The sequence below is a fragment of the Electrona antarctica genome, assembly GCF_951216825.1.
Source record: "Electrona antarctica genome assembly, chromosome: 21".
NCBI classification, from domain to species: domain Eukaryota; kingdom Metazoa; phylum Chordata; class Actinopteri; order Myctophiformes; family Myctophidae; genus Electrona; species Electrona antarctica.
The window spans coordinates 25,151,716-25,174,842 of record NC_136802.1 but is presented as its reverse complement, the minus strand read 5'-3'; the positions used below and the strand labels follow the sequence as shown (position 1 = coordinate 25,174,842).

General features: G+C 43.4%; 2 protein-coding genes across 6 annotated transcripts; one reads left to right on the top strand and one right to left on the bottom strand.

The window, feature by feature from the left end:
- Positions 1-6,868: 6,868 nt before the first annotated feature.
- Positions 6,869-15,482, top strand: LOC306914627 (TRAF-interacting protein with FHA domain-containing protein A-like). Of its 2 annotated transcripts, none has more exons than XM_079491759.1 (2): positions 6,869-6,992; positions 14,647-15,482. In XM_079491759.1, the coding sequence occupies exon 2, from the start codon at positions 14,666-14,668 to the stop codon at positions 15,281-15,283; it is 618 nt and encodes a 205-aa protein (XP_079347885.1). In that variant the 5' UTR covers positions 6,869-6,992; positions 14,647-14,665; the 3' UTR covers positions 15,284-15,482. The 2 variants fall into 2 exon arrangements, with proteins under 2 accessions (XP_079347885.1, XP_079347884.1); XM_079491758.1 differs by lacking the exon at positions 6,869-6,992 and adding an exon at positions 14,402-14,509.
- LOC306914626 (RNA-binding protein 4.1-like) lies at positions 8,959-22,902 on the bottom strand (the record flags this gene model as incomplete). 4 transcript variants are annotated; one of them, XR_013788714.1, is made up of 6 exons in its annotated part: positions 22,770-22,902; positions 21,878-22,303; positions 21,141-21,798; positions 19,560-19,662; positions 19,303-19,413; positions 17,195-17,478 (listed from the first exon to the last, which is right to left on the bottom strand). XR_013788714.1 is itself a non-coding variant. In XM_079491756.1 (4 exons), the coding sequence occupies exons 2-3, from the start codon at positions 12,076-12,078 to the stop codon at positions 10,966-10,968; spliced, it is 1,008 nt and encodes a 335-aa protein (XP_079347882.1). In that variant the 5' UTR covers positions 12,079-12,088; positions 13,249-13,337. The 4 variants fall into 4 exon arrangements, 3 of the variants coding, with proteins under 3 accessions (XP_079347882.1, XP_079347883.1, XP_079347881.1); XM_079491756.1 differs by lacking the exons at positions 17,195-17,478; positions 19,303-19,413; positions 19,560-19,662; ... (1 more) ...; positions 21,878-22,303; positions 22,770-22,902 and adding exons at positions 8,959-10,377; positions 10,940-11,564; positions 11,670-12,088; positions 13,249-13,337; XM_079491757.1 differs by lacking the exons at positions 17,195-17,478; positions 19,303-19,413; positions 19,560-19,662 and adding an exon at positions 10,966-11,050 and having other exon boundaries at positions 21,228-21,798.
- Between the last annotated feature and the right edge of the window lie 225 nt (positions 22,903-23,127).

The window sequence follows — 23,127 nt, the reverse complement described above, 5'->3', positions numbered from 1 at the left end:
TCTTTTATGTCTGGCTTCCAGGCCAGTTGGAAAAGGGCACACTGAGAGCTGGTAAGAGTATGTTAAATTGGACATTTTCATGGTAAAAGTTTAGCTGGACAGGGTTCTTTCAGACATAAGCCCTAACCGTTACATCTCAGGAAACAGGGGGAGGGAGCACCGTCTCCCGATGGTCCTCCAGCACCTTGATGACATGGGACTTGAACCAGCCAACTGTCTGTAGCAGAGGCAACCGATCAAGCGCACCACACCATTGAGCCAAGGCACCTTAGGGCATTCAGCAGACGTCTCCTGGTGCTTTTGAGTTTTTATTTTTTTATTCGAGCCTTGAAAAGTTCAAGTTACTGCAGCATTGAATGAGACTTGAACACAGAAAGCCTGTACTGAAAGACTCATCATTAGACCACTGCGCCATCAGTCAGACGCTCTCAGCCAAAGTCTCCTGGTACTTTTGAAGTGATCTTTTGTGTGTTAGGCTTCAGTTAGTAAAGTGAAGATAACACAGAATCATATTAATCAGATGTTTCTTAGCGCTGTTGAGGTCTTCTTTTGCATGTTAGTGTAACAGCCGGGAATCGAACCCAGGTCCCCCGCACGGAAGGCCAACATCCTAACCACTAAACCAAAGCAGTTGCCTATCGCGCAGGGGAGATATGAGAGGTCATCAGGCTGGGGCTGTGAGCCCCTGCTACAATAGGCTTCAGTTAATACAGCTCTACATGTTCAAATCCCTGTTCGCCTATAGTTTAATGCTGGAGTGTTTCAACTTTACTAACTGAAGGCCAACAAACACAATTATCAGGAGACTTTGGCTGAGGGTGTCTGACTGATGGTGCAATGGTCTAATGATCAGTCTCTCTGTACGGACATTCCATGTTCAAGTCCCATTGCTGCTATATAGCACAATGCTCTAGTACTTTGAACTTTTCAAGGCTCGAATACAAAATAAAAACTCAAAAGCACCAGGAGACATCTGCTGAATGCCCCAAGGTGCCTTGGCTCAATGGCATGGTGTGCTTGATATTGGTTGCTTCGGTTCCCTCTGCTACAGACAGTTGGCAGGTTCAAGTCCCATGTCATCAAGGTGCTGGGATGGACCATCGGGAGACGGGTGCTCTCTCTCCCCCTGTTTCCTGATTAGTAACCGTTGGGGCTTATGTCTGAAAGAACCCTGTCCACCTAACATTTTACAGATAAGAATTAGGTCAAACGTTTAAAAATAAAATAGTAATGCATTTTGGCCCATCATCTGACAGAATAGTCTGTGTATTTCATCTGACAGAATAGTCAGTGTATTTGCATACTGGGCCCCGATTATAATCGTCGACAATGGCAATGTCATTTTTCTTGACTTTTGACGATGAAAAAACGACACACTATAGTATATTTGTTTAATCATTTTCATCTTTTTTTGTAATCGTCGCAAAAAACATGAACTATAGTTCATGGTTTTCGCAACGATTTAAAAAACAAATATGAAAATGATGAAAAAACGACATACTATAGTTCATGGTTTTGGCCCATCATCTGCAGAATAGTCTGTGTATTTGCATACTGGGCCCTGATTGGTGGCCCAAAACTTGGTGGGAAAGTCCCTCTTTTATGTCTGGCTTCCAGGCCAGTTGGAAAAGGGCACACTGAGAGCTGGTGAGAGTATGTTAAATTGGACATTTTCATGGTAAAAGTTTAGCTGGACAGGGTTCTTTCAGACATAAGCCCCAACCGTTACATCTCAGGAAACAGGGGGAGGGAGCACCGTCTCCCAATGGTCCTCCAGCACCTTGATGACATGGGACTTGAACCTGCCAACTGTCTGTAGCAGAGGCAACCGATCAAGCGCACCACACCATTGAGCCAAGGCACCTTTGGGCATTCAGCAGACGTCTCCTGGTGCTTTTGAGTTTTAATTTTTTTATTCGAGCCTTGAAAAGTTCAAGTTACTGCAGCATTGAATGAGACTTGAACACAGAAAGCCTGTACTGAAAGACTCATCATTAGACCACTGCGCCATCAGTCAGACGCTCTCAGCCAAAGTCTCCTGGTACTTTTGAAGTGATCTTTTGTGTGTTAGGCTTCAGTTAGTAAAGTGAAGATAACACAGAATCATATTAATCAGATGTTTCTTAGCGCCGTTGAGGTCTTCTTTTGCATGTTAGTGTAACAGCCGGGAATCGAACCCAGGTCCCCCGCACGGAAGGCCAACATCCTAACCACTAAACCAAAGCAGTTGCCTATGGCGCAGGGGAGATATGTGAGGTCATCAGGCTGGGGCTGTGAGCCCCTGCTACAATAGGCTTCAGTTAATACAGCTCTACATGTTCAAATCCCTGTTCGCCTATAGTTTAATGCTGGAGTGTTTCAACTTTACTAACTGAAGGCCAACAAACACAATTACCAGGAGACTTTGGCTGAGGGTGTCTGACTGATGGTGCAATGGTCTAATGATCAGTCTCTCTGTACGGACATTCCATGTTCAAGTCCCATTGCTGCTATATAGCACAATGCTCTAGTACTTTGAACTTTTCAAGGCTCGAATACAAAATAAAAACTCAAAAGCACCAGGAGACATCTGCTGAATGCCCCAAGGTGCCTTGGCTCAATGGCATGGTGTGCTTGATATTGGTTGCTTCGGTTCCCTCTGCTACAGACAGTTGGCAGGTTCAAGTCCCATGTCATCAAGGTGCTGGGATGGACCATCGGGAGACGGGTGCTCTCTCTCCCCCTGTTTCCTGATAAGTAACCGTTGGGGCTTATGTCTGAAAGAACCCTGTCCACCTAACATTTTACAGATAAGAATTAGGTCAAACGTTTAAAAATAAAATAGCAATGCATTTTGGCCCATCATCTGACAGAATAGTCTGTGTATTTCATCTGACAGAATAGTCAGTGTATTTGCATACTGGGCCCCGATTATAATCGTCGACAATGGCAATGTCATTTTTCTTGACTTTCGACGATGAAAAAACGACACACTATAGTATATTTGTTTAATCATTTTCATCTTTTTTTGTAATCGTCGCGAAAACCATGAACTATAGTTCATGGTTTTTGCAACGATTTAAAAAACAAATATGAAAATGATGAAAAAACAACATACTATAGTTCATGGTTTTGGCCCATCATCTGACAGAATAGTCTGTGTATTTGCATACTGGGCCCTGATTGGTGGCCCAAAACTTGGTGGGAAAGTCCCTCTTTTATGTCTGGCTTCCAGGCCAGTTGGAAAAGGGCACACTGAGAGCTGGTAAGAGTATGTTAAATTGGACATTTTCATGGTAAAAGTTTAGCTGGACAGGGTTCTTTCAGACATAAGCCCTAACCGTTACATCTCAGGAAACAGGGGGAGGGAGCACCGTCTCCCGATGGTCCTCCAGCACCTTGATGACATGGGACTTGAACCAGCCAACTGTCTGTAGCAGAGGCAACCGATCAAGCGCACCACACCATTGAGCCAAGGCACCTTAGGGCATTCAGCAGACGTCTCCTGGTGCTTTTGAGTTTTTATTTTTTTATTCGAGCCTTGAAAAGTTCAAGTTACTGCAGCATTGAATGAGACTTGAACACAGAAAGCCTGTACTGAAAGACTCATCATTAGACCACTGCGCCATCAGTCAGACGCTCTCAGCCAAAGTCTCCTGGTACTTTTGAAGTGATCTTTTGTGTGTTAGGCTTCAGTTAGTAAAGTGAAGATAACACAGAATCATATTAATCAGATGTTTCTTAGCGCTGTTGAGGTCTTCTTTTGCATGTTAGTGTAACAGCCGGGAATCGAACCCAGGTCCCCCGCACGGAAGGCCAACATCCTAACCACTAAACCAAAGCAGTTGCCTATCGCGCAGGGGAGATATGAGAGGTCATCAGGCTGGGGCTGTGAGCCCCTGCTACAATAGGCTTCAGTTAATACAGCTCTACATGTTCAAATCCCTGTTCGCCTATAGTTTAATGCTGGAGTGTTTCAACTTTACTAACTGAAGGCCAACAAACACAATTATCAGGAGACTTTGGCTGAGGGTGTCTGACTGATGGTGCAATGGTCTAATGATCAGTCTCTCTGTACGGACATTCCATGTTCAAGTCCCATTGCTGCTATATAGCACAATGCTCTAGTACTTTGAACTTTTCAAGGCTCGAATACAAAATAAAAACTCAAAAGCACCAGGAGACATCTGCTGAATGCCCCAAGGTGCCTTGGCTCAATGGCATGGTGTGCTTGATATTGGTTGCTTCGGTTCCCTCTGCTACAGACAGTTGGCAGGTTCAAGTCCCATGTCATCAAGGTGCTGGGATGGACCATCGGGAGACGGGTGCTCTCTCTCCCCCTGTTTCCTGATAAGTAACCGTTGGGGCTTATGTCTGAAAGAACCCTGTCCACCTAACATTTTACAGATAAGAATTAGGTCAAACGTTTAAAAATAAAATAGTAATGCATTTTGGCCCATCATCTGACAGAATAGTCTGTGTATTTCATCTGACAGAATAGTCAGTGTATTTGCATACTGGGCCCCGATTATAATCGTCGACAATGGCAATGTCATTTTTCTTGACTTTCGACGATGAAAAAACGACACACTATAGTATATTTATTTAATCATTTTCATCTTTTTTTGTAATCGTCGCAAAAACCATGAACTATAGTTCATGGTTTTCGCAACGATTTAAAAAACAAATATGAAAATGATGAAAAAACGACATACTATAGTTCATGGTTTTGGCCCATCATCTGCAGAATAGTCTGTGTATTTGCATACTGGGCCCTGATTGGTGGCCCAAAACTTGGTGGGAAAGTCCCTCTTTTATGTCTGGCTTCCAGGCCAGTTGGAAAAGGGCACACTGAGAGCTGGTGAGAGTATGTTAAATTGGACATTTTCATGGTAAAAGTTTAGCTGGACAGGGTTCTTTCAGACATAAGCCCCAACCGTTACATCTCAGGAAACAGGGGGAGGGAGCACCGTCTCCCAATGGTCCTCCAGCACCTTGATGACATGGGACTTGAACCTGCCAACTGTCTGTAGCAGAGGCAACCGATCAAGCGCACCACACCATTGAGCCAAGGCACCTTTGGGCATTCAGCAGACGTCTCCTGGTGCTTTTGAGTTTTTATTTTTTTATTCGAGCCTTGAAAAGTTCAAGTTACTGCAGCATTGAATGAGACTTGAACACAGAAAGCCTGTAATGAAAGACTCATCATTAGACCACTGCGCCATCAGTCAGACGCTCTCAGCCAAAGTCTCCTGGTACTTTTGAAGTGATCTTTTGTGTGTTAGGCTTCAGTTAGTAAAGTGAAGATAACACAGAATCATATTAATCAGATGTTTCTTAGCGCTGTTGAGGTCTTCTTTTGCATGTTAGTGTAACAGCCGGGAATCGAACCCAGGTCCCCCGCACGGAAGGCCAACATCCTAACCACTAAACCAAAGCAGTTGCCTATGGCGCAGGGGAGATATGAGAGGTCATCAGGCTGGGGCTGTGAGCCCCTGCTACAATAGGCTTCAGTTAATACAGCTCTACATGTTCAAATCCCTGTTCGCCTATAGTTTAATGCTGGAGTGTTTCAACTTTACTAACTGAAGGCCAACAAACACAATTACCAGGAGACTTTGGCTGAGGGTGTCTGACTGATGGTGCAATGGTCTAATGAGCAGTCTCTCTGTACGGACATTCCATGTTCAAGTCCCATTGCTGCTATATAGCACAATGCTCTAGTACTTTGAACTTTTCAAGGCTCGAATACAAAATAAAAACTCAAAAGCACCAGGAGACATCTGCTGAATGCCCCAAGGTGCCTTGGCTCAATGGCATGGTGTGCTTGATATTGGTTGCTTCGGTTCCCTCTGCTACAGACAGTTGGCAGGTTCAAGTCCCATGTCATCAAGGTGCTGGGATGGACCATCGGGAGACGGGTGCTCTCTCTCCCCCTGTTTCCTGATAAGTAACCGTTGGGGGGCTTATGTCTGAAAGAACCCTGTCCACCTAACATTTTACAGATAAGAATTAGGTCAAACGTTTAAAAATAAAATAGCAATGCATTTTGGCCCATCATCTGACAGAATAGTCTGTGTATTTCATCTGACAGAATAGTCAGTGTATTTGCATACTGGGCCCCGATTATAATCGTCGACAATGGCAATGTCATTTTTCTTGACTTTTGACGATGAAAAAACGACACACTATAGTATATTTGTTTAATCATTTTCATCTTTTTTTGTAATCGTCGCAAAAACCATGAACTATAGTTCATGGTTTTCGCAACGATTTAAAAAACAAATATGAAAATGATGAAAAAACGACATACTATAGTTCATGGTTTTGGCCCATCATCTGACAGAATAGTCTGTGTATTTGCATACTGGGCCCTGATTGGTGGCCCAAAACTTGGTGGGAAAGTCCATAGACATATATACATAGACGCCCCTTCCGGCTCTGAGGCGTGTGTCAAAATTGAAGGCACTATTTTCCCGACATTCCTTGCGAAGAATAGCGGAAGCAAAGCGGAAGCTTGTCAAGCTTCCGCGTGCGTAACATAAGTCCCGGAAAAGACGCGCTGTGATTGGCCAGTAGTCACTTGAGTGACAGCGAGAGACATGGAGGATTCACATGAGTGACGTCACTCGGGCAGCGACGCAGTCGCCTTCAGCAAATGCCTTCAGCACTTCTAAATAAGAAAGCTGCGGAGAACTGTTGCTTTGTGTTCACTCTTTTAATGTTTTCTGTTAGTAATCTAATCCCCCCTGGCTCTGATGTTGTATTGTTAATAACTTTGTTGTTTGTGTTTGTTTGTTTGTCTTGTTTTGTAATGTATATTGTCATGACTGTTATAAAGATTTGTTAAAAAAAAAAAAGCCTTCAGCACTGCACTTCCGCCTTCATTGGGATACACGTCGCTCCAATGAACTGCAGCGGCAAATGAGGCGTCTATGTATATATGTCTATGGGAAAGTCCCTCTTTTATGTCTGGCTTCCAGGCCAGTTGGAAAAGGGCACACTGAGAGCTGGTAAGAGTATGTTAAATTGGACATTTTCATGGTAAAAGTTTAGCTGGACAGGGTTCTTTCAGACATAAGCCCCAACCGTTACATCTCAGGAAACAGGGGGAGGGAGCACCGTCTCCCGATGGTCCTCCAGCACCTTGATGACATGGGACTTGAACCTGCCAACTGTCTGTAGCAAACTCAAAAGCACCAGGAGACATCTGCTGAATGCCCCAAGGTGCCTTGGCTCAATGGCATGGTGTGCTTGATATTGGTTGATTCGGTTCCCTCTGCTACAGACAGTTGGCAGGTTCAAGTCCCATGTCATCAAGGTGCTAGGACGGACCATCGGGAGACGGTGCTCTCCCCCCATGTTTCCTGATAAGTAACCGTTGGGGCTTATGTCTGTTGATTGAGCTGAGAAAAACTATAAACCTTCAAGGTTTATAGGTCCTGCTCTGCTCAATCAACAGGACCAGAACACACACTCGTTACTTTTCTTCCAGTTTATTATACTCGTCGTCACGCTACTAGTCCTACATACTTACACCTATAAACCCCATTCAAACCTACTTAGGTTCATCTTACGGTGGACATGTTTGCCTGAAAAGGAATCTTTGAAATGTGTTTTAAAAATGTAGTGCTTTCAAATTTGAGAAATGTATAATGGCAGATTTTGGCACGTCAAAAAAATCACTTTCACCCATTCACACTTTTTATAATTCAGCTTACTGTGGAGACACATGCTGGAACTTTTGACTTTGAAATGTTTTGTAGTTTCTGAGTTATTTAACTTAAACGCCCAATGCATTCTCAATGGCAATAGCACAAACTTTGGCATGCTACTAGTCCTACATACTTACAACTAGAAACGCCAAGTGCGACAGCCACCCTACCCTGTGCTTTTATCTATCATCTTCACCCTTGATTATACGAAATACTAAGCTCCACATTACCAGTATACTATTTAAACTTAGTACTTTAGAATAGTGATAACTTTAAAAGGGTAGGTTAGGATGTTGAGGCCTTTCCAAAGATTTGCAAAAGAATAGTGCACAAGCCCCCCGTTGGCCATTATGGGCAACTACATGGATCACATCTCGTAAAATGAGACCAAATAGCTTCTACAAACTGATAGATAAATTGCGACCCTTAATTCAAGGTCAAATAAAAAATCTCAGCCGGCATCACCATTACATTCATACTCTGTCTAAACGTCCACTAAGATCATCCAACTCATTTTCTTATTGTGACATTGGGACATTAAGATCAAATGCAATTCTCAGATAAAATAAAGGGGCCACATTGTCTCACAAGACTTTGAGGTTGCTTGCCTTAGACTGAGGATATTTACAGTAGCTTATATCACTACCTGACAGTGGATGATGGTATTTAACCATATGAACCCTAGTGAAACATTCCTATTCTGAAAATGATAACAAATGTTGGGGAGAAAAGACACAAGGGGGACCTCGATCAATAAGCGTAGCTGCTGTTAGAAGTCATTATTTAGTTACCTTAGTATTAATTGCTTATAAACCATAGAATGGACAGGAAAATAAGCACCCTCTTCCATAGATTTCAGAATTATCTTGAGAGGACCCCATGTTACTTGTTGCCACAGTGGATAAGATACACACACACACACACATCAGCGTAAACGTAGATGGTGGTGGTGGTGACAGACAATAGGTTAAATTCAAGAACCGGTATTGTAGTCAGAATAATCTCAAGTGGCCATATTATTCCATAACCTAGACATTGAATATCTAGCATAAGATCACATCCATGTCAGTTTAATGAGCATCAGTATCTGAGTATTGAAAAGTGAAGTTTTTGAAAACCTTACAATTTCAAACACCACTAAAGCCTCATTTGTGTCTTATAGATGTTAAGATAATTTACATTGAGATAGCAATAATTATGCTTGTTTAATGTGCCACATTTAGTCACCCATTTCCTTTGACAGTTATACAAATAAGAAGCCATATCCATTTAAAATATTTTATTCTTGCAAGACGTATAGGCTACAAAAACAATTGCGCTTCTGTATGTTTATGGAACTCGACCTGTCATGAAGTAGAAACACTCACATGTCAATACCAACCTAGATCTGTATTACACCAACATTTACTAAAACATGCATGACTTGTGTACACTATAGCCCCAAAACTATATCTAATCTTCCCCGTCTTAATGCCAGCCCAACCCATAAGCTTCTCATTCAACAAGTGCAAGTGTAAAGGGCCATTCACACCAAGCAGCACTATAACAAAATCGCTCCACACAACTCCATATATATATATATATATATATATATTTTAGAACAATGGTTATAGTGCTTGGTGTAAATAGACCTTCATTCTTGACAGATTTAATACATAAATACAGCCATAACCATCTGTCAAATCAGTCCCTTACTTACCTGTGGTTTCAGAAGGCCCATAGGCCTCGCCAGACACTAGTGTAGGCTGGTCAGAATACTATGACACAGTAGTGGACAGGAGGGGATGGTAAACACTAAAGCCCTTCACCACCCGTTATAACCCAGTACAAATGGAGGTAGATAAGTGACAAACGTGGGGTGTTTGAGAGGTCAGGAAAGTGATACTTAAGGAATCGACGCAGCGTTTATGGCAAGTCAATTATTCTTTACTTCAAGTCGAACAGTTACAAGGGATTATTTACCGTAGAGGCGAGAGACTCGGCTGAGTATACGACTAGAAGAGGAAGTCAACGTTTTACGGTCATCGATGAGCATGGTTTTGGAGCACATCTATCAGTAACATTAACATCACTGTACAGATCGGGTATTTATTTAAAACATAGGTCTGACAAGGAAAAGGTACAATTGAAACGCCTTGTAATCAAACAATTATTTTCCTACATAAGTTGTAGCTAGTAAGTCTTTTTTTTACACAATGCTGCCAAAAGCAGGTTTATGTAGCAATAATCAGCGAGGTTATGATGGAAACAACGTGCAAATTAGATTTTGTACCAAACATGAAATGGTTTGACATGATCAATTTAAACTGCAGTCATAAAAATGACGCGTGTTCTTCACATCGCTTAAAACTGTTGCTAAGGACTAAGTTCATGTCACACATCAGAACACTAATTAGAAGGTAAAAAAACCGCCTTGATCAGATTTCGATTTTAGAGTTAAAATAGCTACAGCACAAAGACAAAGTATAACCAGGGGTAAAAAAAACGAGTGTAAGACAAGTCCCAAAACTTAATTTAAAAAATAAAATGATAGACGTCGGCATTAGAGTTCCTGTGAGCGTGGCAGGGAACAAAACGCGCTCAGCCACAGACGAGGGGAGGTCATAGAGTCACGTGCATCAGGTGACGGCGACGCAGGCGAAGGCGACGCAGGCGAACGACGATCCTGTCAGATAGTTAAAACCTGAAAAAAGAGCAAATCACACAAGTCAAGTGTCTGCAGCGATGTAGACCAAAGGCACGTTGTTCCATCTTCACTAGCTAGAATTTCACTTCTCTACGTGTAGTTTGCTTTATGGGTCAGTACAGAAAGAGGCCTACTGAGTGGCCAGTTAACTTCGAATTTCCCATCCGACCTTAACACTGGGTTCACAATCGACATAGAAGCCTCATGACCTGCGGCGTACACCAGCCAGTTTGGCAACTTGGCACCCATTATAACTGATTGGGCCATTCGGAAGCCGTGCACACTATTCAGCGATTGTCTTGCCGTCTGTTCAATTTGTTTACACTGCATCTAATGTGAACCCAGTGAAGACCGACAGCTTTTCGATGCGATCCACGCCAGCGCAAGCAGAGGCCCACCAACAAGAGTAGGATCTGTCACATTGACCTGTATGGTCAATCCTTCATCTTGCTTTTCCTAACCAGACCTGATAAGGTGCAGCCTTTTTCTACCTTTGCACGGCAGTGTGCAGGGGCACTTTTTCAAGTTGACATTTAACATTGATCGAACCTATTCTCACCTTGATTCGCACGGCAGGGGGCTCTCTTAATAAGCATAGCGGGCAGGTGGCGGTGGGGGTAACCGCTCTGCATAGGGATCCCTGGGACGGGGTACTCCATACGCCGGGACCCTGGAGACGGGGGAGAGACGGGAGCGCTCATAGGCATAGCCGTGCCCGTTACTGGGCGGGGCCATCGGCGCTGGCGGAGGCCTCCTGAGTGGGCTACGGTCTCGGGGGTAGTACGGCGCGGCTGGGGGCGGAGGGAGGGGACGACGGTCGTACGGGTCATGGGGGGCTGGCATTAAACGGCCTGCGGGTGGGGGAGGGGGCGGGATGGCGCCTGCACGCCTGTCATCGTATGAGGGGAGGCCGTAAGGATGGGCCCTGTATTTCTCATAGTAATCTACCATTCCATAGCCTTCCCTCTCATAAGGACGCTCTGGGTATACGGCACGTCTAGGGGGGGGAGGTGGCGGGGGGGGTGCAGGGTAACCCGGGGGAGGGTGGCGACCCCTCATGTAGGGAGGAGGTTCATACGTCTGGTAACGAGGCCAGTATCCACCCTCTTCCGGGCCCGGGGGATAGTCTTCCCGCTCATCGTATCTGGGTCGGCTCTTTGATATCTGGACATGAATATGTTTCCCTAAGAAAAGACAGGGGAAAAAAAGTTCAGCAGTTAGTCACGATAACATGCATTGTGAAACACAAACAACCGTTACTTATCACCATTTCAACACACGCCCAGTACCTTGAAACTCTGTGTTATCGATACCCTTTATCGCATCCATGGCCTCGTCAGAGTTCACCATGTGCACGAAGGCGAAGTTCTTGACAACGGCACATTCTGAGACGGTGCCATACTCTTCAAACAAAGCACGGAGCTCATCGTCGGCACCCTTCTCTATGTTTGCCACATGCAGTTTGACTGCGCCCTGGTTCTTCCCGTGGCTCGCCTCCACGTTGATCGGGGTCCCATGCAGCCTAGAGAGGTGAAGGTGTTTGATGGCCTTTGTGGCCGCCTTACGATCCTCCATGTGGACAAAGGCAAAGTTCTTGATGATGGCGCATTCTGTGACGGTGCCATACTCAGCAAACAGGGCCTGGATCTCATCCTGGTCCGCCTCCCGGGGGAGATTACCAATGAAAATCTTGACCATTGTGATGGATCTGGCAAGAAAAAGCATTGTAGTTAGTAAAGCTGATAGAACAGGAGCGTACCCATGTTCCTCAGGTTCTATGTTCCCCACCCCACAAAAAAAAGTTCTTTGTTCCCCAATCCCCACTTAGAATAAACCTAAACCAGAAATCTAACCTAGTAATTCTAGTAAGACTAGGAACTTAGTCTTACTTTTAGTAGTAAATTCTGATTTAAGCTCAGTCTTTGAACAATCCATATTGAACTTTAGGCCTGCATAGGCTACTTAAACCATCTAGTATTAGCCAACAAAAAAACACTGGCATAAAATAAAACAATTGCTCACTCTTCAACAAAGATGGCAAAAGCAAACATTCTTTGTTCTGTACTTATACATACACTTGTATGGTACAAAACACTGAAGTCCTTAAACCCTAAAGCTAAGGGAACATAGGGATGACCCCGATATAACTATATCAACCACAAAATAGAGCATTGCGCATAATCTCACCGAATGTTTTACGCCTGTAAACCAGTCATGTGACAATGCAAATCTGTGATGCGACAATACAATGGCTTGGAACAACGCCATAGTGTTTTCTTGGGTAGCAGACCTTGTATTTAAATATACTTCCCTGTGTGTTTTTTCTGCAGATTGCTAAACGTTCAATCAAATACATTAAAAAATATTGTGGCAATCATCCATCATATTATTGTACAATAAAACATGAGTCTGATTTTCATCCAATGCCGATTCAATGGCGTGGAGATGGTCAGCAACAGTAAATTGCAAACAAGGGCCTAGTAGGCCTTTGTGTCCAAACGGATAACTGGCTACATGACCGGCATCTAAATTGAAGAGAATTAATCTAATAAACCATCAGCATAAGTACTAATATTAGTATCTTGATCAATCCTCGCTCGGGTGTGTTGCATACGACTAAATGGACATTAGACATTTGCAGGAAATAAAACCATTATAGCTCATCGCGTTCATTTTAAGTTAGCCGGTTTAGCTAACAAGAGCGGCACCATGCTGCCGGTGTCGGTTAAACAACGCTTCTGCACGTTTTAAACACAAAATATTAACATTCCTTCGATGATTCATTAATAATCTACACGTTTCTGGTAGCTGTGATCTGTTGTGAAATAAACTTGAACTGTGTTAGTATCATTTTAAACCTCCACGTACCTTTAACGAGCCCGTCCTTCCTCTCTGTGAAAAATGGCGTTTGAGTTTCGTACCCTTCCTTGAATCCTTGGTTATACTGTGGGGGTGGGGGTGGGGGATCTGATATCTGCCCGCCCATGTGACGTCATCGATTCGCGAGCTTGGATACACATCACTCTCGCCAGACAGACAGACCCGAGCACCGTGACAATGTCTTGATTCACTCAATGTCTGAATTAATGTCTGTCTGAGTTTTGAAACACGGCTGCACCAGTCATTTACTGACAAGTTTGAAATGCACCCTTATGCTACAATCTATGAATAAAAGTTTCAATCAATCAATCAATCAATGTTCAAACCTGAATCAGCTATCACTCAGAAGGTGCTGAAGTATTGTGTTTAGCCTCTGATCTGTTGTTGCAAGTTGCATTATTCATCAAAAGTTGGGATTAATCATTAATGAATAGAGAGATAAAACAGAGTTCATAATTTTATGTCTTACCAACAATGACAATCATTATAATGAGGTAGGCCTATTGAAGGGGTCAATGTGCGACATGATAAGTGTATTCCTGGACCTGCACTATCTGAAATGAAATGAAATGAAATCTATATTTACCCAGGGTATCTGGGCTAAGCTCAAGAACTTGTTTCCAGCCAGGCCCTGCTCATAGAACACATTTCATCGTAGTGGTTGATGCCTTGTTCAAGGGCATTTCAGCGGTGGTAATTTTAACGTGTCGGACGGCTGGTTCGAACTGGGAACCTTCCGGTATCTAGACCGCGCCGCTATCCGTTCGGCCACCGCTGCCACATCTGCATGATCTTAGTAGCCTACATGATAGAAATTGATTTATTGAAGATTAAGACTTTCAAATGTACATACATTTTGTTTTGATTGTATTGTTGTATTGTGCCTTTTGCTTTGGCAATGTAAACGTATGTTTTCTCATGCCAATAAAGCCAATTGAATTGAATTGATACGAAATAAGTTATATATATAGCCTATATATAGCCTATATTTATTTAGAATTTCACTTTGCAGATCTGGGAAAGTAGGCTACCAGAATGTTGTACCCTCCCCTCCCCTTCCCCTCCCCAACTCTCTCTTGTCTTGTGAGCTCTGATTACGAAAGAGCGTAGTTTCCTTTTTAAACAGTGATGGTAGGACAACACAACACACCGTTACTTTCTCATACTTTGCTCGGTGGTTGGGCTCCGTTTCCGTTTGGCTGGTGAATTAAACATCGGCGGCGTCACCTAAAGCAACTTTATTATTAAGGTAATTTATTAAGGCAAAAACGGGCATATAATAAACGCCTATAGCAGGCTAGTAAATGTTATACATGCTATTGTATTTGATATTCCCGGCGTTACACGTGACGTAGGCCTTTATTTATCTTCTTTTTTTGCTCACAGAGTCACAGTCACATGAATTATGGCATCTCAGACTCAGACAATGGACACCGAAGAATATCTCCCGACTTGTCTGCACATCAAACTGTACCACCCCCAGCAGAGTTCCAGAGGACTCTACCGCCTCCTCCCGATGGATAGCAGACAGAAGCGCCAGGCTGAAGACCCGTTGAGGATTGGCCGTGATGGGCAGACGTGCACCTTCACCCTGGATGATAACCGGGTGTCCCGAAAACAGCTGGCCTTCCAGGCTTACCGCAAGCCGAACGATTCCGAGATGCGCTTCTCCCTCCAGAACCTGAGTCACAGGGGACGGGTGTATGTCGATGGGTCTGTGTTGGGCTACCTGGAGAGGAAGGATCTCCCAGACAAAGCCCTGATCCGGTTCTTGGACTACGAGGTGCTGGTCGTCCGTGTGTCGGGCGAGGCGAGTGCAAGCTTTGAAGTGGAGTTTGAAGTGCTGATGACGTCTCCATCCAGGGAGATGGGCACAGAGGTACCAAGTATGATTCCAGTTATGGAGGACACAGGTTCATGCAACTGTCTGACCAACGACTTCTCTTCAGAGCTCAGAGGTCAAGGACCACTGGAGACAGACGAGACCTTATCGTACACAGATTCTATGCTTGGACAAATCTGAGCCTTTTAATCTATCAATTTGCATTTGATCACAAGGGTTTAGGTACAGTTTTTAAGAGTTGTTCCATTTGTTTATCTGTTGTGATTATATTTTTACATTATGTTAGGTTGTGCTGTACCACAAAATGTTTCTCAGAAGACATGAAAAGTTTTCCAAGTCTAGTTAAACAATGTTTAACCCTGTCTGTATCATTGTTGCCTACCGGTATATCCATGTGCCTGTGTACACTATACCATAGATTATAAAACAACCTAATTATATTTTAAGCTTAACTTGCATGGGATCTTCTAATTTCTGATATATGATCGCTTTGATTATATAGTATGACAAGTTCATCAAGTGTTTTTGTACGGTTATTTAAACCAACTTTTTAAGATCTTTAGACTCAATTCATGTTCCCAGACAAGGTTGGATCGTCTTATCTTTTTATCAGGAATTCAAGTTATTCAGCCCGTAGGCTACTTCCTTGTTACACAGTCGAACAAAGCACAGAGTAGTCTTCTTAATCTTGCTATAAAATGCATGTGATGCAATGTGCTCGCACCCTTCCTCTATAATCAGCCACAGGACAAAGCAGAACAGATCAAATTGCTGCCAGTGCCACCAGCTCAAATACATAAACGTGGGTTTGGGTTTCATCAGCAAACAGAAAGCTGGTCTTGGTAACTCTGGTACACACCAGATTGAGAGGGAGAAGCCAGCTGTTTCTCCATGGAGAAACAGGTTTAGAAGGGGATAATTGTGCAGTAGCACAGTACTTGGATGATATTTGTATGCAGATCTGCCACAAACATGTGCCATTTTCATTTGTCAAGTTATCCTTGTGTATTTTTGCATGCCAGGAAGCAGGACATATACAGTGACACTACATGGCATGCATAATTGTTCTAGACTAGACACAAGCCAGTTTTTCAGGAGAGACAGGTGCAGCAAGAGCGAGTTAGTGCAGTCTAGGCAACAAGTTTCAATAGAAACTTCTAGTTTGTGTCAAATGAGATCTGAAGCCACTACTGCCATCCCATGAGGGTGTGCAAAAAGCAACCAAATTTCAACTATTAAAATGCATGCCAAAAAAAACACATGCCCGAGGCAAAAGTTAAGGGGGAAGCAAATAAATTACACTTCCTAATTATTTCTCAAGTGGACACAGCACAAACAATGTATAGCAATACTACTGCTTTGAGTATCACATTAACCAAATTCAGATTAATTCAAGGTTTGTCAAGTCACCCCAACTGTTTCCCTCTCCCCCTAATCACTGATAGCCACCACAGTATGTACTTTTGCAAGACGGGTGCCTCTATATTTGATCAATGTCCTTACTGTTACCTCACATATCCCGTCATAAGCAGCCAACACAAGACCAAAATGTACTTTCGACAGTTTGTCTTCAAAGGGTGCTTGCACCCACTAGAATCTAGGAAACGGTTTGGATGATCAGATATTAACCCATTTAGGCCCGACATCGAAATTTAAAAAAAAAAGTACATAAAAATGCCATCTGGAAGATGAAAGATTAGGTGGATCAGACCATGACTTTTCCCAACACCATTTATGTACACATTGATTTTACAGTATAGTATGTATTGTAGCAGTGTATACCACAGTGGGTCTATTCACTTCAGTAATACACATTAGCAGTATTAGAGTATGACTATGCAATACTAATTAAAATGATGAAGCCAGTATGACAAACATTGGAATGTCAAATTTCAATTGTTTTATTTGAGGATTGTACTGGACAGTGATGTCAAAATGATTATTACACTACCTGAACATTACACAAGAGTTCATTTCATATAGTTAAATTATGCTTCAGTCTCAACACCAAATAATCTCATAACTGGGTAATTATGTTCAGGGTAACATTCAAGTATTTACAGCTGAGTTGAACAAGTAGCTACAATGTAATTTGTGTAGGACTTGACTTGTGGTATTTTATTGTACAAATGTTCAGACACAATATGTTTAGTAGATGCAAATGAATAATAATCATACAAATAACTTGATGAATGTTAGTTCTTTGGCCAAAGATAATTAAATTGAGGTGCTTTCACTTTAACTTAAATTTTTTATTTTGGCGTTTCATTGTCACATGAATATAGCCAAGTGGGAATTTCAGAGGAGCCGGATATTCTTTGGTTATCGTCCAATGGGCCATGTCCTCTGCCTGTTGGAAAGACCACTTCTATTACCTACAGAAAGAACACAAGGCAGATTAATACTGGATGTTCGGGAACAGGCCTGCCAACTCACGCATTCAGCGTGAGACTCACGCATGAGATGTCTTTCACACGCACTCACGCCACACCCACCATTTCTCACGCACGCTCAATACGCACGCCGAGGGGGGCATATAATGTGCCAAAAAGCCATAATCTCATAATAACAATTTTCTCCACGGCTCCGCCGCGTAATAACGCGCGCCCATGTGTGCAAACGTCCTCACAAACGGCAGAGTAGCCGATCTGCATGAGATAATGCAGTGCCGTTATATGCAGTAGTAGGGTAACCTCCAACTCGTCAGCAGGGTCCCTGACTGACGCATGGAAATGAGCCATGCAGAGTTTAACGTCGCTTCGAAATATTTTTCATGGAAGACAATATAGCATCCACAACAAGTGACTATCTCTCTTCTATATATATATATATATATATATTTGGTGTGTGGCGTCTCTTGCGCGAGATGAGGACAAAGTGTGTGTGTGAGAGAGAAGGGGGAGTGGCCGCATCGCGACTCGTTAGTTCTGTTCAGAGGGGGAGAGAGAGAGACCACAACTTCATCAAAATCATGGAATGCGGTTTGAACTAAGAAAATGTAAAAATAAGTTTGACTTTATATTTCACAACATATTCCCCAATTTCCACTAAGATTATGGGGTGAATGAATGTGGCTGTCATAGTGACAGTGACATACATACAGACAGAGAATGTTCCACTGAGGTGGGTGATTAATTTGTGATGTAGTCTGTTTTATCAGAATACGTTTTTAAAAGTGACTTTTATGTAAACCAATATGGATATTTAATAGGAGACATAGGCACACATGGAGAAGGTGCACCATATGACCAATAGGAGACTGACCAAGTCTTCACCTGGTGCAACTCTTTCACTCATTTTGTTAAATGCTATTCAAAATGTGGGTTATTATTATCATTTTCTTATATATCTAATATATACACAAATATGTTGATGTGGCATATAAAAATATATGTTCATATAGGCCTATTTTAGGACTTTTTGAGTGGTGCAACCACTCCCTTTCGGAGCCATGTGTGTGGCTGGCTGGGTCTGAGCACTATGTGTGTGGCTGGCTGACTGGGTCCGAGCATGAAAACAGCACACCGGAACCGGCCCGGCGGGCGCTCTTGGGGGTCTGGATGTTCCGGGGACCCCCACATGGTAACGCTGTCATTTCTCTACCGTTTCGGACGTGGGGCGGCTTGCCGGAACCGGCCCGGCACCCTGGGCTCGATCCTGTGGGTCTGGAACTTCCGGGGGGACCCCCCGGGGACCCCCACACAGAGTTGCATCACTCACTTCAGACGGGTGTGATTTTTTTCTGTATGTCTGTATTCCTCTAAATCAATGTTAAAGGCCAAATCGACATTAAAAAAGGCCATTTTTTTTCCCACATCGAACGCATTAAAACACTAAAGTCTCACTCTTGGCTTTTTCTGAAAGTTGGCAGCCCTGTTCGGGAACACGGAGATAAATAGGGGTGAATTCGTTAATCTAACCAATCAATGTAATCAATTGGAGAAAATCCTCCAGGGGTCTATAATCGGTCTGCTTCCAGTTGTATCAATAATAGTGAGGAAATGGAAGCTCATCGTACTGAATGACACTGCCTAAACAAGGATGCAAGTGTGACACTTCAATATATAATTACTGTGATATGAGACTAGATAAAAGTCTGGGATTAGGTTTAGGGATATCCTAATATTGTGTTGTTTTTCTCCCCTGGAGCCAACATTTGTAAATGAGGTACTGGATATATGGGCGCATAAACACATTACCTTTAAAACATGGGAGCCGAACGTAGGCCTGAGGGGGTCATCGCATTAGCCTGCAACATTAAGAACCGAACGATGATAGTCCGCTCTCCTTCTAGCTGCTTTAGCTTAGGCCTGTGAAGAAAATAAAGGTTGTATCCAGAGTAAAGAACACATGCAAATAAAGAAGTGGTTCAAGTGAAAAAGCTCATTGCACCAATTGGTATGCTCAGTGTCCAAATACAAGGTAGTACTTACTTACAATTACAGTAGTTACTTACATTAACAGGAAGCTGCACGTCACCTGGCGGCCACTTACCATGATGTGGCTGTCTCCGGCATAGTGTCCACAACACATTATGCAGAGATCATGGTTCTAATAACCTACAAAAAGCACAAATACTAAGAACACCAATACTAAATTCATGTTGGGATGTAATCAAAGACTAGACAGAAATTAAGATAAACAAAAAAGCAATGTGGGAATTGTATCTAGTGTGATTGAGGGGCCGAGATGGAGAATGCAAATGTTAGATCAGGCGTCGCAAGAAGTCATGGGCCTTCGCAAAACTCAAACAGCAACAGGATCAATTTACAAGGATGTAGAAGATAACGTCAAATACATAGCGAATTAGTTTGAAACGCCTTTACATTACTGGGAATTTAGCATCTTCAGATTGTTACCCATCGCCTCTCAGCAAATTTTACAATAAAGTCTACAAAACGAGGAATGATTCGAGAGTTTGAGCGTCGTTTTTGGTTATATTTGTTTATTAAAAAGCTTTGAAATCAAAAGCAATCTGTAAAGAAAATAAAATCAAACATAAACGATTCTATAGGGTTTCTATAGTCGCAAGAAAAATGAACACAAACTGTAAAAATAAAACACTGGAAATTTGATTTGTCATGCTAACATGCGGCGCAAATCTTAACGATTGGTTATTTTACCACCCAAAAGGATATTACGGAGGATATCACACAAAGGATATGAAATTAAAAGACGTGCTAAACTGGAAATTAGCAAGTCCTTTCATGGAGAACGTCTCATGAGCAGACCCACACCTGCATCTAATTCTTTTTTTTTTTTTACAAAAGTTACACAAATGCATACGAAACGAAATTAACTATTCCCTTGTTATGAGAGTTTGCTACAAAATGCGTTTAGTTTTCAGATGTTATCCCATTTAGCGTAAGATTGAGAGAAATACATTTTTGGCCATTAACAGTACTGTCAAACTGATATGGACTAAGCACCTATACCAGCAGCCTACACTGCACATACAGTTTAAGGACTTGAACAGTCAAACAAGCAGAAGGACAGAAAGGCAAAACAGCTCAAAAGAAGACGTGAATCGAAGACATGGAATTTTGTTTTTAAGTACGGGTCTGTCCGCAATACAGTATCTTCCAGTTAGTCTCAGGCGAACGCAACGCAATCCGCCGTAGACTAGGGGGGTATAGCGCCACGTGCATCAGCAGACGACGACGATCTTGTCATATTCTAAACCTGGAAAGAGAGCAAACCACACATGTCAGGGAGCGCGTTTTACTCATTTTACTATATTAAAAAAAAAAAAGTAAGATTCGCGCAAGTCTCATCTTCTAAAATTAAAGCAGCAATATTTAAGACTCAGCACAGCAGTGGCTGATTATTATATATTTTTTAATTGATTTCTTGGTTGGAGCAGGTGCGAAAATTAAACATCTGATCTTGTGGTGATAGTTTAAAGCGAGAATATGCCTCAACTTATGATTTAAATAAATGTCAGTTTTATTTTTAAATATTGTCGACCCATCAGAATGTATAATCAATGTAAATGACGAAAAGGCCACAAACCACCGTTGCTGGTACTGTATCTCACCTTGTATTTTTCCGTTGTTCTTAGTAGCTCGCATAGCGGGGCGGTGGTGGAGGGACCCTGTCTCCAAAGGGACGGGGCGGTCCGTACATTTGAGGCCTGGGCACTGGAGACAGCCGGGAACGCTCATAGGAGTAGCCGTTACCGGCTGCGGGGGCAGGAGGAGGAGGGGCGTGTCGGAGGGGGCTTCTGTCGCGGCCGTAGTAAGACGGAGGAGGAGGGGGCAGCGGGCGTCGCTCGTACGGGTCACGGGGTGCTGCAGAGAGGTGATCTCTTACCGCACCCGAGGGCGGAGGAGGGGGCGGGATGGGGCTTGGACGGTCATAGGCGGGGGCGCCGTAGGGACGAGCCCTGTACTTCTCATAGTAATCAACCATGGGTGCGCCGTAGGGGTCCCTCTCGCCGTAGGGAGAGGGACGCTCTCCGTAGGGAGAGGGACGCTCTGGGGGGTAACCGGGTCTCCTCTGGGGGGGAGGTGGAGGGGGCGGGGCAGAGTAGCCACCCGGCATGCGGCCTCTGTAGGGCGGTGGTTCTGGCCTATCTGAGGGGTAGCCGCGAGGAGGGTAATAGCCTCCCCTTGGCATCGGAGGTCCGTAATCTTCCATCTCTGGTGGTCCCCCTCGGGGTCGGCTCTTTGACAACTGAACGTGAATGCGTTTACCTGAAAGGGCACAAATGGGAATGACGAACAGGCTAAGAGGCTGGCAAATTATCAGTACGAATACTTTGTTTTCACTTACCTTGGAACTCCGAGTTATCCAAGCCCTTTATCGCATCCATGGCCTCATCCGAGTTGAGCATGTGTACGAAGGCAAAGTTCTTGACAATGGCACATTCTGTGACTGTACCATACTCTTCAAACATAGCACGGAGCTCATCATCATAGCCCTTCTCCACATTGGCTATGTGGAGCTTGGCCGGGCCCTGGTTCTTCCCCCTGCTCGGCTCTACATTGATGGGCCTGCCATACAGTTTGTACAGGTGAAGCTCCCGGATGGCTTTGGTGGCTGATTTGCGGTCTTCCATGTGGACAAAGGCATAGTTCTTATATTTGGCACATTCGGTCACTGTGCCATACTGTACAAAAAGAGCCTCAAGTTCATCCTTCTCAGCCTCCTGAGCAAGGTTTCCAATGAAAATCTTCACCATTGTGACTCCAGTGTTCCCTGAGGTAAGTAAAAGGGAAATTAAACTGATGAATAGAGATACATACATGCAATTCAAAGGCAGCCAATGGTGATTTTGCTACAACGTCATGATCACGAAATAGAAAGTAATAAACTAATTTGGGATAGAGTGAGTAGTACAACACAGGCCGACTAGGGTCAACCTAACTGCTATAATTGCTTTGATAGAAAAGCATACAAAACTAATATTGAAAACAATCGAAACTCCAAGATCGCGTGTTGCAGTTGCACTTCCTTGTCACCGTCGTCAGGGCAAGCTGCTGTAGCACCGGTGGAATGATTAGCATGTTAGCATACTGTGCTAACATCGTGCGTTTTTTAACCCATCAGTAATAAATCAGCACGGTGTCGTGACAACGTATGTGTTAACGCAGACCGTAAATATGTTCAAACAAATACATGTAAAATAAAGTCAGAAAACTGTGTTTAGGATAACATCACTTACCAACTAACTACTAAAGGCCCGCGCGATACCACGGAGAGCAGACGATTCGAGACGAAGAACAGGAACAAGCAGTCACACTCATCACACAGCGGACCTTAGGAGACGGAAGCTGTGTAGCAGTCTAAGGAGTGTGATTGGTCGGTAGATATGTCTGTCAAACGTTCTGGCCAATCAGCGGTCTAATCTTTACTTTTCGGACGCCCCAAAATAACCGCTCCTGTGGCGTCATTAATTATGCAAATCTAAATAGCGATCTACAAGCTCACGACGCGTCACGATGTGACGCGTAGTGAGCTTGTAGATCTGCTATTTTCGACCCCCCCTCCCAAAACAAACTATGGCTCGTACGGCGAAGTAC